This window comes from Haemaphysalis longicornis, unplaced genomic scaffold (assembly GCF_048455015.1).
Source record: "Haemaphysalis longicornis isolate Haplotype H1 unplaced genomic scaffold, Haemaphysalis longicornis Haplotype H1 scaffold_3, whole genome shotgun sequence".
In the NCBI taxonomy this organism is placed as follows: domain Eukaryota; kingdom Metazoa; phylum Arthropoda; class Arachnida; order Ixodida; family Ixodidae; genus Haemaphysalis; species Haemaphysalis longicornis.
Genome location: NW_027526335.1, coordinates 170,781,246 through 170,797,234, shown reverse-complemented (window position 1 = coordinate 170,797,234; position 15,989 = coordinate 170,781,246). Strand labels below are relative to the sequence as shown.

General features: G+C 49.9%; 1 protein-coding gene across 2 annotated transcripts in view; it reads right to left on the bottom strand.

The window, feature by feature from the left end:
• LOC144175761 (transient receptor potential cation channel subfamily M member-like 2) overlaps nucleotides 1-15,989 on the bottom strand; it is a 187,892-nt gene that overhangs the window by 91,675 nt on the left and 80,228 nt on the right. For both annotated transcript variants that reach the window (XM_077704778.1, XM_077704777.1), the window contains exons 3-5: nucleotides 14,513-14,908; nucleotides 13,403-13,577; nucleotides 8,680-8,884 (exon numbers count right to left, since the gene is read on the bottom strand). In XM_077704778.1, coding sequence (XP_077560904.1) covers nucleotides 8,680-8,884; nucleotides 13,403-13,577; nucleotides 14,513-14,908 — 776 coding nt within the window. The remainder of the gene's footprint in view (nucleotides 1-8,679; nucleotides 8,885-13,402; nucleotides 13,578-14,512; nucleotides 14,909-15,989) is intronic.

The following is a 15,989-nucleotide window of genomic DNA, read 5'->3' as shown; positions in this document are numbered from 1 at the left end:
GGTTAGAGGCCTCAACTTCACGAGTATTAGGAGCCACCGAATGTAGAATACGGCAACGCGGTAATGAAGTGCAAATAGCACCACGATGGCACAAACAATGCAGAAGGAGCTGAGTCCTGTAACCTGAGCGTCTTGAATCAAGACTAAACGACTGGAACAAGAACTGCGAGGTTGCATTCGTTGTGCTAACACAGCTGACCACTAATGAGACGAGGCTTACGAGGCCAACGACGTCAAAAAACCATGGAGGAAGAAAAACAAAAACTAAATAACCGTAAGCGTAAAAAGCCAATTCTTTCTCATCCCGATGGGTTTCACAAGAAGTTCGATTTTTGGTTTCGTTTACACAGTGATGTGGAAATTTTAGTTCCGATTACCAAGAGTTTTTTTATGTTATCTGAAGAATACAAAACCAACCAACTTACAGGCGACTGTTCTGTTTAAGCGGCAATTCTGTTTAAGCGATTTCCGTTTATCGAGATTCTACTGCATGTCGAACTCGTCGTCAGGTAAACATTTTTTTACCTCGGCAATCAGCTAGCTCAACTCATCGTTGTTGGACTGCAGCCACTCTATGAGTGAGCCTGAAATTTCCACATCAGGAGTATCCAACACCGTCTTTGCTTCATTTAAAAGCCTTGTGTTTTGTTGCTGACGAGCTGTTCTTTATTTTCAGCTAGTGCATTCTTCTTTCCGGATTATAACAATGCCTTCTCCACATTTGTGGTCACCAACGTTGGTCTTACCGACTGGACATGATAGGCCGGTTTAGTATCCCCGACTTCTTCCTTCTCGGCTTTCCAGGCACCATAAGATGATGAAAAACGGCCAAGTCCACTAATAAGAAAGAATAGCAGTATTTACATTAGTTAGCTAAGAATGTCCATGGCTTCTGATGATCCTCGACTTCCTTGTTCAGACTCAGGCTGCCCCCTTGGTCCGTCCTTCTCTTCACCTGGGTTATCTCTATGTATCCGACAACTTAAAATGCAACAAGCGGCATGCCTGAAAGAATCCTCAGTACCACATGCATTCATAACTTGGTCTGAGCTGACACCCCGGTATAACTAATGTTTTTGCGGTAGGTTTGAAGGCAATAGCTTGGAATCATGGGTTCATAAGCTAAGAACAAGTTATGTACAATATGGTGAGAATAATGTGAGCAGGAAATCTGTGTTTAATAGCCACATTTGCCGCCTTACACATCAGAGGCAGTGCAAACAAACCTTAGAAATGGAAACTGAATGTCCTAAAATATTAGAAATAATTGGTGGCAGGACAAGTCCAGCTAAATAAACAAAATCAATGAGTGACACAAAACAAACAGGTGCCTAAGATGTACCATTGGAGAGTAACACAAGACAAACAGCTGCCAACAATGTACACCCGTCCAATTTTTTACCAATATCGCCGGAGCATCAACCGTTCGGTCGATCAGCGCCTCGTGATGGAGTGATACGGCAAACTCGGCGAGAGTGGCCGCATGCGCACTAAGCAAAGGCCGCTGCTGCTGTTGTTCTGCTAGGCTGTTCGAAGAGCAGACAGCTGTCCCATTTTTTGTTATTTGCTTATCACACTGCCTGCCATACTCGAAATTTTTCTTCAAGACCGGGCACGTGGCGCTAACAAAAACCAGAGGCGATGCCAAATACAAAGTTCGTTCAGCGCAAGGTTCGTTCGGCAACGCTGATTACTGTTTTCAGTTGGCGCCATGTGCCCGGTCTTGAAGAAAAATTTCAAGTATGGCAGGCAGTGTGATAAGTGAATAACAAAAATCGGGGAGCGGCCGTCTGCTCTTGGAACAGCCTAGCAGACGACGGCAGCAGCGGCCTTTGCTTAGAGCGCATGCGGCTATGCTCGCCGAGTTTGCCGTATCACTCCATCACGAGGCACTGACCGACCGAACGGTCGACGCTCTGGTGCTATTGGTAAAAAATTGGGCGGGTGTACAATTGGAGAGATTTTAAGTATTCAGAGAACTGCAGTCCAAGGGCTATCAGGCACAAAGCTAATCCTTTCAGCTAATATAAAATAAAGTTGTTTTTGTGAAACTGGTTACTTCACAAAATTCACACCCTTATTCACAAAACCAGTACTTTGTAATAGATAGCTCCAGTCTAGGCATGCTCAGAAAACATGCAACTATGCAGTGGTACCCCATTATTTGATATGCATCAAAAATTTTTGTGCATGCCTCAACAAGTATTTGGCTGTCTGCTAGGGGCACATGGTCGACACTGTAAGAACTGGTGTGAAAATTGTGAAAACAGAATCGGATGAGCAGCATTTAAGGGGTCATTTCAGCACTCCTTTTCACTAAAAAAATTCAATGACGAGAAGTGTAACAGTGTTAATGTGTCAGCATTCTTTGGCAAGTCGGCCCTTAATGAAAAAAAGGGCAGTACGTAATTACATGCTAAGTAAACACATAATCAGACAAATTAACATGCGTAATTATGATAGACTCGTACCTTCAGACCTGATAGGAATAAAAAGCGTGACGTAATACACTAATTGGGTATTTAAAAAAGGCTTTGGAACCCCACATTTTGTTGTCACACTGTTTATATTTCCCCTTATTAGATGTCTTTCTAGCAATGCGTTTGTCCTTTGTGAAGCCGGTTTTACAGGGATGGATTTAAATAGCTCAATTGGGATTTGTTTGCTAACGCATGAGACAAATACAGAGAAACTTAGTGGGTTGGCCTAGATACAGGAAGCTCCGATTAATATTAGACAATACAGGTTCACTGTTGACATGTCGACCTTCTGGGTACAGCTTGAAGCACATCGGCAATAAAAGCAATACAGCTGTTCGTCATCTAGAACAGTCAACGTCACGCACAGCACCTGCCCACTGAATACCTCTATCCCACAAAAAAAAAAAAAAAGCGTTCACAAAAGATAACAATGCCGCGCACCACTATTTCAGGAGTTACGAAACACAGCACGATATTTGGCTTTCCACAACTGCCGGTAAGAGGCTCACCCACCAACAGTTGCTTGACAGAGCTGGCACACTACATTCCAATTCCCGGACAGAAAGCAGGCAGCTTACCAGCAGTCAAATTACATGCCTGAAGCACCAGAAACTGGAACGACACAGCGGTTCCCACCGCAGGCATGCCACCGCAGCCGAAAGCCTCGTAGCACGCATGTTAACGCAAGCCGCAGTTTCGCAAAAAGCTACTAATAAATTGTTATTAGAAACTTCACGCAATTTAAAATGGAAACAAAAGCACATGCTTGCAGAGCGGATACACGAACACAGTGCCACTCCGCCTTGGTCGGTAGGAAAACCATATGGTAAGCGGCGATGCGTTTGGGCATACGAAACATGCTCGCTCAGGCGTCGAGCACACCGTGATGCGTAAATAAAAAGCAAAAAAGAAGCGAACACATCAAGTCACGCAGTAAATCCTTTGACGATGAAATGGACGATCGCAGGTTCGGAAAGTTGGGCTGGGAATCTCGCACGGTTTCTCCAGCACCTCGCAATACAACGGCTTATGAAGCACACGGCGCACTTTCATCACAGTCACCACCACCCACCCACCCAACCCAGCGAGGGGTTATGTGGTAGCACAGCTCAGCGAAACTTTACGGAACAGTAGTTACAGCGTAGCACAGCTTGTTCATCGGATCATAGTGCAAGGTAACCTTGCATAGTGCGCGACATTTTTCTTCGCTCAGCGGATCGGCTAGGCTAGAGCGTGACTTCGCAATGGATGCGGGCGTGGATTCGAGAATTTTTCGGCGCCTAACGTAATCATCTCATATGTTCCCGTTTACAGTTTAGAAGTTCTACAGGTAAATCGTCAAATTTATTTGGGGCAGCTCCGTTGCTGCTACTGCCACTGCAAAGCGTGCAGCGGATGTGACGGCGGCGCGCCGTCGACGTCAGAGGCGTCAGCGGCCCCGAAGGCCACGCCCCCGTTGGAAAGTAGACGAAACGTAATAGCGCCTCCCGGCCACACCCAGCACGCGCGCTTTCCGTGACGTCACGGCCGCCGCGTGACGTACCCCGGGAGAGGTGCATTCATTGCCGCAACAGAAGAAAAGCCGGGCGCTACACCGTTGTAATGATTGATTTGATTGATTGTAGGGTTTAACGCGCCGACGCAACGCAGGCGATGAGGCGCGCCGGAGTGGAGGGCTCCGGATTAATTTTGACCACCTGGGGATCTTTAACGTGCGCCGAAATCACCGTTGTAATGATGCAATTGCAGCGGTCGAAGAACCACAAGACCAGGAAGGAGAGAAAAATCTTTTGAGCAAGTTTAAGTTACGTGATGGGCGCATAGAAGTCACGTTTGCCTGAGATACTTCGCGAACCCCTTATCTATACTGTGTTGGCTGACTACGTTCTGCAAGCATTTCAGATTTTGAAGAAAGTTGAAAAAAAAAAGTGTTGCAGGGTCCCTTTAATTTACGCCATGTGATATAGGCCGGTACTGTGCTGAGCTGATATGAGCAAGTGTGACGATCTTTTTTTTTCACTGTTTGTATAATTACCCTTCCCAAGTATCATGTACAGCCGGTAAAAGGCTTGTCTATAACACAGCGTTCGTACTCTCAGCCCTATCCTGCCCCGCCGGAGCGGGATTTGAATAAAACTACTGCGGAATTCTAAAGTCTTAGCTCTTCGCTTTTGCCTCCGACATGTTTGGAACGAGTATGTTTCGGCAGTTCTCGGATGTAGCTGGTTGAAGTAGAAATCGCTGTTATAGACAAGCGTTTTACCAGCTGTACTGTCGGTCACAAATAAATCGGAACAAGGAAGCGGTGCGCGATATCGGCGCGACACCTTCCGGCCCAGCGCCTGCTGTCGAGATAGCTGAGGGCGCATGCGTGTTCCAGTCCAGCTAATGTATGTCAGTTTCCTCGATCTCAACCACAGCGCTTCGTTTCTCTTGAATGTGGCACCCGGCGGCGCGGTGCGCGATGCTCTGAGCGAGCGGCCCGATTTTCGGCAGCGGCTGACAGCGTGTGGCGTGCGCTTACGCGCGGAACGGCGCCGGTCATCTTTGTGATATGTTGTCGGGCGCTCCCTTTATTGCCATCTTATTGGCTGTACAGAAAACTGCCGTTCAAGCAAGTCTCCCTCACACCCTGCGCGTGTGCACGCTACGCCGACGCCGCGAGAGTGTATGCACGTCACCAACAAGCGGTACTCCGAGGTGAAAGACCCGGATTATTGCATCTCCTCTTGCTCTCAGGACCTCAATAAGTCGTTTTTTTTTTGTTTTCCTGCATGCGCAGTAGTTCCTGCGAAGGGCCCTCCTGAGCACGGACGGACGTTTTGCCGAGGCACATACAACCTCACTGTAGAGAAAAAAAAATGCCGGGCCATCTCCGCTAACATGCAACCTGGGGAGGGGCGAAGCATGCAGCGTATAGAAGTGGCGCCTTGGGGATTTTGCCTACGGAGATGAAACCGTTGGTGGGTGCAAGTATACAGCTTTGCTTCAAACATGAAGCGTTCCAGCGCGAAGCGTTGGAGAACGAGTGTCCCGATGTGTTCTTTTAGTACGCGTTTTTCCCACGGAGATGAAAAGTTCCGGTGTTTAAGTACCGTGAATAAATGAGGCGACGACGACATGACACGCCGACAGCCAAAGCACCTAAGAGGCTTCGCCCCTAAAAGCAATGTTCGGTACGATAGTACCGGCGGCGCGGGAAGACTAAACTCACTAAAGGTAGGCACGGTCGGCGCAGCGGTCGAAAAGGGTTTTGCATGCAGTTGTTCGAAAACACGACTTTCTAATACTGCGCACAAATGGCATACAGTAAACTACAGACTTACCTGAACTGACGGAGCGAGGTCCCAGAAATGTGTGCAGGCACAGACGAGAGACCACAGGTACTTAAGATAAGGTATGCGAATCAACATGACATGCTTCCGCTGCAGCCCGAAAATGTGAGGGCAAACTATGTAACTGTTTGACTTTTTTCAAAATGGCCACATCATTAAGCCACGAGCCAATCCACTCTGCCAGGGGGACTGTCACCGGAGCTGCTGGCGTTCCTTTCTCGTGATATACCTGCTGCGTCTTGCTTAAGCTGAGGGGTGTTTGGGGGCCTTGGTCTGGTCCCAGTCCGGCTGCACGAGCAACCAATGTTCTTTGGGAATTTCTTCGGAGCACAGAACTGGGGCGGTATTCTCGTAACTGTCCTTTTTGCGTCCCTTTCATCGTGACGTACTTCCGGTTAAGCAATGGGCCTTTGATTCAAATACCGTAACTGTTCTCGCAAACGCATTTTAAAGAACTGAAACCGTATGGAGTATATTTTATGTGTTTATTGTTCCGCGAGCGAACCAACAATAAGGCGACGAAAAATCGTCTGCTCCGAGTAGCCACGGCTCACAGCTCCGCCTTGCTTGCATGGCGTCACATCCGGGTGTTCGCTTTTAGCCAATCAGGACTCGCTCAAAAGGGACACTTTTGAAAGGGACACAAAAGGGACAAAACACGGGAATACCGCCCCCGGACAAAGTTTTGTGATTGAAAATTTTGGGTGCATCAGATGACATCTTTTCGTTTTCACGTTTTTTTTTCTTTCTTTTTGTTTTCCTTTTTTTTTGTTTTTCTTCTCTCATCTTGCGTAGCAAGCCAGCACGACGGCTCGGTTAACATCGCTGGTCTTCATTAAAGTTATTCTTTCTTTCTCTCTCTCTTTGCGTGATCGGCGGCTGGCTGTGCACGTGGTCGCGGCGTGGCCTCGAAGCATCCCCGAGCGGATAATCCCTTCCGAAATAGATACAAGCCCAGCAGTTCCCGTGCGGTGCGTTAATTTTGGTATGCCACGCCCCAAACCCCCAACCGTCCTAAAGGATACGGAACCACACTTTTTTACGAAAGCCACGCTTAGAATCGAGCTAAGGGAAAATTTCTGCGCAGCTGCAGGGGCTCGAACCCAGGCCGTTCGCGCCAAAATGCGTGGTTCTACACATTAGGCTAATGAAGCTGAACAGCGGGGCTCTCGTAGCAGTTGCTCAAAACAGTAGAACGAATGTTCGAAGTTAAATTGGCGGCACAGGGTGCGTACAGGAAGCTGCGGGCTTGTACCCACAAAAGAACGGAACCTGGCCCCCGAGCGCTGCAGCGCCGACGCCACTCCACCCATCCGTAGACGCGTGATTACACCACGCCTCGTAGCCCAAATGTGGACGTAAGGTGCTCAGAATGTCGCTCCCTGGGGACGCACGCTGAGGATGCATACGAAGAACAGAGGTAAACAGCTTCGTTGTAAACCACTTAAATCCGCGTGCCCGCCTGCAGGCCGCGTGAACGAAAGCTTGCCAATCGCGATCGAAACAGAAGCAGCTCTTCGCGCTAGTGCGGCGTCCGGCACTCAATGGTATAAGTTTCCGTACCCGCGTCTGTGCCGCGCCGCGGGTATTTTTTGATATTCATTACAGGTTAGCCCCCTTCGGCTGCCCATTTTAGCAAACAAGAAATTCCAACACAAAAGAAATGGTTCAAGCACCGCGGCCCGCACCCTATGCCGATAACGAAACCAATGCCGATGCCGCAACCGGTAGATAAAGGAAGCGGCACGGCATCCTTCAGATGTTTGTAGATGCGCTAGTAAACATAGCATAAAGTCCGCTGATCTGCAGCTCCGCCGATCGGTCGATGCACGCCTTTCCCACTATCGGTGCGGCGACGAGGAGAAAAATGTCACGGCTCCGAATAAGAAAACTAGCAGTGGCTTAGCTCGGCTATGCCAGGATATACTAGCGTGAGCGAAGGTTCAGCTGGTTATTCTTAGCTTTCCTGGTTGTCTAGGATTAGCTGATTATCATGCTTACTGCTGCTAAAACGATTTCCAATCCAGTCCAGTCAAGTCCAATCACTGCTCCTGGCGCATGCGCAGCACGGCTCTCCAGCAGCCAAGCGAAACGGCTATCAAGAGGCTCCGGCGCAGCGTCAGACTTGGCTACTGCGCAACGGAGGCGCACAGCTGGGCACGTGCCGGCGCCAGTGCGTCTGCCGCGGCTATGACGTCATTCCTCTGGAATGCGCAGACCGGCGAATGTGCAGACCGAAATCTCTACACACCAGTACTCCAATTGGATTGCATTTCCAATCCAGTCCAATACAATCTCATTTAATCCAATGCTGCTCGCGCTTGCGCAGCACGGCCCTTCAAGGTCCACGCGAAACTGCTCAACCCCGGCCAGTGTAGCTTACGCTACAAAACTGCACTCATGGCGCGGGAAACAGGCAGCGGACAGTGTTGCCAACAGAATATGCACAAACGACGGTTTCCCGACTAAATCAAACATACCCTAACCTTCCGAGAACACGGCATAGCAGGGCGCGCAGATAGGTTTGTGCTAATTTGTAGCGAAATGGCGCACTTGGCGTAGCCGGATAACCACTGGGAAAAATATGAGTGGCTGAGTGCAACAAACCCGATTAGAATGTGACGCGCTAAAGAGAAGCCTTTATGAGTTGTTATTCATAAAGGCTTCTCTTTAGGCGATTACCGCAAGCGCGTCGGGTTCGCAAACGCGCAGCGAGGTGGCACACACACGAGTGATTTCGTTTTTGCCCCTGTCAGCAAAACAGCCGCGTACGCGTCCTGAGAAGCCAATCATCAATCGTCTTGGCTGCTGATCCGGCGAGCGGAGTAACTTCCAAGCGCATGCATCGTAAGTATAGTACGTGCCTCCTCTGGACCTCCCGGTAGGCGAAGGCCAGCAGGTCGGCCAGGCCCCCGCTGCCCTCGAACACGACGACGGGAAGCTGCCGCTTGAGGTGCTCGAGCACGAGCCGCGCGCAGCCTTCGCCGCCGGACACGAGCAGCGCGATGAGCGGCAGCTCCGCCCCGCCGCCGCCGCTCTCCTTGTCGCCGCCGGAGGCAGACGTCGGGCCTGCGGACACGACGAAGAAGGGAACGCGGAACAGTTGACAGGTGAAGAGGAGACTACACCTTCTGTAGCACCACGGTACCCGCGCACACATTGCACATCTAAACGATGTCTACCCACAATGGGCAGTATAGGCTTGTCCGAAGCATTCACTGTGCAGTAAAGCCTCACGGCCTTGGATGAAGTGGCCGATTAATGAACGTTCGAGGTGGCGCGAGCGCCGCACGGTTAAAAGAACGCAGTGGGATGCTATGTGCTCATGTCGACGATGTTGCGCGGACGCAGGTAGCGAGACTCGTTCAGCATCCGGGGCGCGGTCTCTGCTGTGAAGGTTGCGCGTCACTTGCCATCTCCGTAGATCACATGCGATGTACGTGTGACGAGCCGTTGAGTGTTAGTCGCGGGCCTTTTAATCAGTTTTGCCTAGCTTTACAGATATACTTGGAACTTAAAGTGAAATACATTGGAGCCTACATTAGCCTCCATACATTAGCCAGATACATAAGCCTAATACATTAGCCAAATTGGAGCTGTACATTTCGAATCAGCTGTTGAGCCCGATAAAGTTGTACTGTATACGTGCGAGAAGGGTCTGTTAAGGGAGTATAAAGCACAAGCGTTACACACTGCTACTTGCATAGGACAGATATAAGTTGCTGACAAAGTACACGAAAATACCCTTGCGCTCCGATGTCGGACAAAAATAATTAGGAAGCCGAGCGACAAATAATGCTTTAATTTTTTATTTGATTGTAGGGTTTAACGCGCCGACGCAACGCATCCGATGAGGCTCGCCGTGGTGGGGGGCTCCGGATTAATTTTGACCGCCTGGGGATCTTTAACGTGCGCCGAAATCTCGTACACACGGGCGTTTTCGCTTTCAGCCTCCATCAGAAAAGCGGCCGCCGCGGCCGCGAATCGAACCCGCTTCCTCGTGCTCAGCAGCACAACGCCTTAGCCACTGAGCCAGCGCGGCGGGTGACGAATGATGCTATAAATCCCTCTTGGAACCGATCACCGCCCGCAGCGCAGCAGTATGTTTCACGGCGAATAAATCCCCGAAGACTGACGATCCTTCTTAAACTTCCGCGCCGTCTGAAGGCCGAACTTCTGAACCTATACGCCTCGAGATTCGCGATCGCTGCGCCGCCTGCCGCCGCTTCTCCGCGCCGTTTGCGGGATTAGCGCTGCGTTGCTGATAGGTGGTCATGCAGTGTTTTGGTTCTCTTTCGCTTCTCTTTGCCTTTCGGCGCACTAAACAACTTGTTATGGTGACGTCTGTAAGCTAACTGCACGATTAGGGCACTTAAAAAAACAGCTGCGTCTTGGTAGAGCGCTGTAACGCCAACAAGAGCTGCCCGGGGAGGCGGTTCTGCGCGCTTCTTGGCCGCTCTTGCGGGCGTCGGCGACGGCAGCAGCATATCACCGCTGTCACCTTCGAACACGTCAGAACAAGTGAATTCTATTTATTGTCGCCTCGTTTAGACCTGATATTGGCACTGTAAGAGGTTGGTTCGTTTTGCAGCGCAGACAACAAATTCGGCTTTGCTTCGAATATGTACGTCGTAGAAAAATATGTTTCGGGGATGTGTTAACCCAATAGCTGACAAAAACTTGTGAATTTTATGGGAGTATAAGCCACGCGAAAATGTTAAGTACATTCGAAGACTGTGCATTGTCAGATATATGCCCACTCATGCCTTATAGTAAGAACCAAGGTATATGTTAATGAAACCACGGGAAAATGAATGGTCTGCAAGTCAGGAATAAATAGAATAGTCGTACGGGAATTAAAAAAAAAAACGAGTGCAGCCTCTGAAATGCTAAAGACGTTTGTTTGTTTCACCAGACCAACTAGAGGCGAAATGCACTATTTCGCTATACATGGGGAAGGGGGGGGGGGGGGACGAGGACGCTCAACTATCGTTGTTTACAAATGCAGAGCGAAATCAGCGAATGAACGTTTTAGTAATCACACACACAAGCTGCGTGTTCACTTTTTGTTTGTTTTTCGCCTTCAAAGAACGGCTGATCACTCGGCGGACGTATTTTTTGAAGAATACAAGGTAGGCAGCTTACAAGCGATACGAGGTGTCGTTGGAAGAGTTGGTTGATTGATTGATTGCAGGGTTTAACGCTCCGACGAAACGGAGACGATGAGGCACGCCGTAGTGGAGGGCTCCGGATTAATTTTGACCACCTGGAGATCCTTTACGTGCGCCGAAATCTCGTACACACGGGATTGTTGAAAGAGTGTCGTATCTGACAAGTCTCTGATTTCGGTTTATGCTAGATTCTGCAGTATCCCTGTGTCATATGACGATGTTTTGAAGAAGAGTTTGGTCACGGACGCGAATTTCTCTACAAGCCCATCTTTGAGCTTCTGTGGAGGATAAATGTAACAGATGAATCTTTGCGAGCGCTCACCTCGGGACAAGACGACACAGCATTAAATTTGTCCTCGTGTGCTGACTCCGGAGTGCAATTTTGCATTATCCATCGTACTTCTTTGGTACAATGTTTGTGAAATTTATGCCGCATTGGCTTGTTCATGGTACTGATCAATATCTGATATATGATATTTGCAGGCGTAACTTGCGTGCTGTCGGGTATGAGTGCTCCGCTGGATTTCTAAGTGCACAAAGTCGATTTACATCATAGTGTGTATGGCCGCTACATGACCATCGGAGGAAACACTGCTTACGGAGACACTGCCACTAAATTTCAGGGCAGCGGAATTGCAATCAGCTGCATGCAAATGCTGGCTTCGGGACGCCGGCCTGTGACACTCGCCCGGCGCTCATATACATCTTACTAAGATCGCGTCATAAACGTTTATACTCTCGCGAACACACCACGCTTGCAAACAAAGTGCCTGCTCCGCGTTATTCGGTATTTCGAACGCGGACAAATGGTAAATCGCTGTCTTGAACGAGCCCCAAAAGCAACGGCGACAGGGGGGAGCGGGCCGGGGACTCCCGCGCCTGCTTTCGAAACGGGCCGCTAGGGGGATTTCAGTGGCGCCCCTACAGGCCGCGCTCGAGGCGTATAACGCGGGTCGTGATCCGAAAACCAAAATAAGAACCACCCAAAGCTTCTTGGTCCGGAACACCGTTATTCGTAGCGTGCAGCAATATTTTGTCGCTACGAGCGCAAATAATTCGATCATTATTTATTCTGTTCATGCAAACACAGCACCGTGTTATAATTCATTTGTCATGTTCTCCCAATGTAACCGCGTGTCTACGACCGAACCAATAATGGCTGTATAGTGACCAAGCAGAATAACACTCCCCTGTTTTTTTCTCACAGTGTACGTGCTTTTATCTTTGCGTCAAACTCATGTAACTCATCACAGGAGCATGGTTAAACACCTTCCGTTGTCAAGGCTCCCCTCCGTGACTCCCCCCATTGTTCCTTCAATGCACCTCAACTCTAAGCGTACATACGGCAAGCAGGAATACGGCAAGCAGGAACACGGGCAATCATTTGCACGCAGGTCACTGGGTCGCCGAAACGCCGTTATTTGATTGCTATACTGGGGCCACTCGAAGCCGACATTAATCTCAGTGTGCTGAGAGCGAAAGCACAACCCCGCCCGTAATATCCTCAGGAGGGGAGAATGTTCATCATTGTGCGTCTTTTATTCACGTGGGTAATGTCGGAAAGCCGCGTCCATTAGGAGGAAACGGTCCCATTTCGGAGTTGTTTGTTCGGAGGCGACAGAGATGGGAGCAGCCGCACGTGGGGTCGCTTAATGCGATCGCCCGGAGCCCCGAGGTCGCGCGTCCGTCAGAAGGCGACCCGAATTCCGGAAATCATAACTATGCGCTGACAGGCTGTGCCGAAACGCGCGTGCTACACGGTGCGAATTTACCTGCGAAATCAATGCTGCGGCGCCGATCGAGCAGCAGATACACGTACTTCGCAGATAAGGCAAATTTCCGAATGTTTCGGGGCGGCCAAACTTTTCTGGCCGAAGTCGCTCCCGCAGAGTGGACCAGACAATAACGAACACAGCTAGGTGAACGTCAGTCAGAAAAACTGTAGACCACGCGTACGTTCTTGAACGGAGAGCGTTGTACGCACGTTCACAGACACAAACCAAGAAATTCAGAATTATCCGTTCAACAATGTACCTAGAGCAATAGCCTTAACATCAAACCTTAGTGCTGTCTAAAAGGTAACATGGTTTCTTTTCAGAAGAACAAAGTGCTTCGCTCGCGATAGACGGAAGGTCTGCAAACTACGCGCGTCTGAAATGCGAAAACCGCAAAGTTCGCAGGCAGTGTAGAAGGCGCTGCGAATTTCGTAAGCGCGCATATTCGCCCGACGGGGGATACGCAGAATTTCGCACAGGAAAGGGACGCAATGTAGTACGGGATTTAGTCGAGCGTGTGTTAAAGGAACACCATAAACAGTTGAATGGTTCACGAGTCCACACAGCTCAGTTACGACTTTAACTGCGCACAGTTCGGTGAAAAGTGCTCGGCGAGCAGTAACGCGCGAAGGCAGGTATACCTTGCTGGTCGGAGAGCTTGATGAACCTCTGCTCGAGGCGCATCACGAACTGGTTGAGCCCCGTGCGGTTGACCGTGTCGTCGCGCACCAGCACGTAGTTGGAGTGGTCCGGGTTCAGCTCGTACTTGCCCTCGTCGGGCCGGTTGCCTTCGTTCTCGATCTGCACCTCGCTCTGCTGTAAACGCCCGACACAGCGGACGGACAGTGAAGAAAAGGGGCAAACGAGAGATAAGAGAAAGTGAACAACGGACCGAAGTTATGATTGCGATTAGTTTATTTACCGGCTACCTCGCCAGCTTCCAGGTGACCACGGTGAATGCAACAAAATTTTCTCCTAGTTGTGTCCCGGGGCCCAGCGTCTGAATACCCAATGTTAGCGGAAAGTTGCTCACAAAGATGTTTGCTACGGCAGCGAGTTTTCTGTTCGCAATCTCGGCGGTTCAAGAAGACGCATAACCCTTCATGTACAACCCTTGTCACCGCGGCTGAGGGAAAAACTAAAACTGGATGTGTTCGGGTCGACTAAAATGATGTGTCGGGGCAACGTCCAGTTTCCAACCAAGTTCATCTTCGGGTCCTTTCACCAAATCCCCACCCCAGGCCTTCAGCTTCATAACCAACCCTCCAGTACCATGCAGAGTTCTTCAACACATACAAGTAGCGAAACTCCGCTTCAGAATCCAAGCCATGCGAGCATCTCTGCTTCGTAGCAGCTGAACAGAAAGGGCATGGACGCAGCAACGGGGGGTTAAAGAGTGAACTTCCCTGAACGTTTGCTCCATAACACACATTATTAGAATTGGCTTTTGATGTAAGTAAACGTTAAATTATGTTATGTTTACCAACGGTTTTATGGCATTTAATTTACAAGTAACGGCCACATCTACAAGTTTAAGAGAGTACTACATCAACTTGCTGTTGACAGATGACCGGGCAGTTTCGTTGTTCCGGCTAACCCCCAAGGCAAGGGGTCAACCATGAACCGCCTTTCTTGATACACAGGACCTACGGGGAGTTTCGCAACAGGCATACGTTGAAGAACTCTGCCCCGTATACCATAGAGTTTCATACTAATCTACACGGCCTTATAAAAGGGCCCGACGTGCGTACCCGTCCGTCGAGCAGTTCGGCGCCGGCCAGCATGTCCTCGCGGACGATGCCCAGCAGGCGGAGCGGCGGCAGCGTGGCTCGGGTCCTGTTGGGGTGCTTGTGGCAGCGCAGCGCCTGGCGGCGGCGCAGCTCGTGGCTCACGGCGTCGCCCACCTCCTTGGCGATGCCCGTGTTGAAGCCGTTGGTGAGCAGCCACATGGGCGTCGCGTTCGCCGCGCGCAGAAGACCGCGACGGAACTCTCCGAGCCGCCTGGCGTCGGCCCAGCCGCCCAGGGGCCCCACGTGCGAGATGAGCACCAGCGCGATGCGCGGCGCCGAGAAGAGCCACTCGTGCACCAGCACGCCCGACACCTGGTCCGGGTCGATGTCGTGCCGCACGCGGATGAAGGGCCGAGCCTGCGGTTCAGGAATACGCGACATATTAGAGAGTTTTACTACACAATGAGTACTGTGCGCCATCATCACATCACCAGCCTGTCTACGCCCACTGCACGGCAAAGGCCTCTCCCACGAATTTCCAATTATCTCGGTCCTGCTGCAACTGCGACCAATATATCCCCGCAAGCTTCCTGATCTCATCTGCCCACCTAACTTTCTGCCGCCCCCTGCCACGCTTGCCTTCTCTACGGATCCGCTCTGTTACCCTTAATGAGCAGCGGTTATCTTGCCTTCGCATTACATCCCCTGCCCACGTCCATTTCTTCTTCTTAATTTTTTCTAATATGTCCTTAACACGAGTTTGTTCCCGACCCACTCCGCTCTCTTTTTGTCCCTTAAAGTTACACCTTCCGTTCCATTGCTCGCTGAGTCGTCTTCAATTTAAGTTGAACCCTCTTAGTGAGCGTCCAAGTTTTTGCCCCGTAGGTGAGTACCGGTAAGATGCAGCTGTCATACACTTTCATGTTCAAGGACAATGGTAGGCTGCCATTCATTATCGGAGAATGCCTGCCAAATGTTTTTGGTACTGGCTTATAATACGGCCCTCGAAATTTCAAGTATTTTCAGTATTCAGTTGTGAGACAGCTGAAACGGATGTAGGAGCAGTTTTTGGAGCAGCAAAATGTTGCTTTTGGAGCAGAAGACCCTTGATTTGGAGCAGTTAACGGCATTTAATACGTCGTCTTAGGAGCTAAACAGACATGTTTGCAGCAATTTTGGGGGGCCAGTGCACTTTTCAATCAGTTTTGAATGCATAGAACACTGAAATAGCCTTTCGTAAAAGTGTTTTTAAGAGTATCGCAAAGTGCTATAACCGCACCCTTTACTAACTTCTTATATTGTGTTGCGGCTGTATGCAACACTGACAACAAAACTGCTGTTAAAATTATCACATTTGAAGGCTCGGCAATTATGAGATGGTTCCTTACCATTCGCATGCTGAAACTATTTTTTGTAATCCTAGGCTGCGTTGTACGAACGTGTGTAGAGTCACAGCAAAAGTTGCACAACGTGAGGTTGACGGTCGTTGCGTCCCACC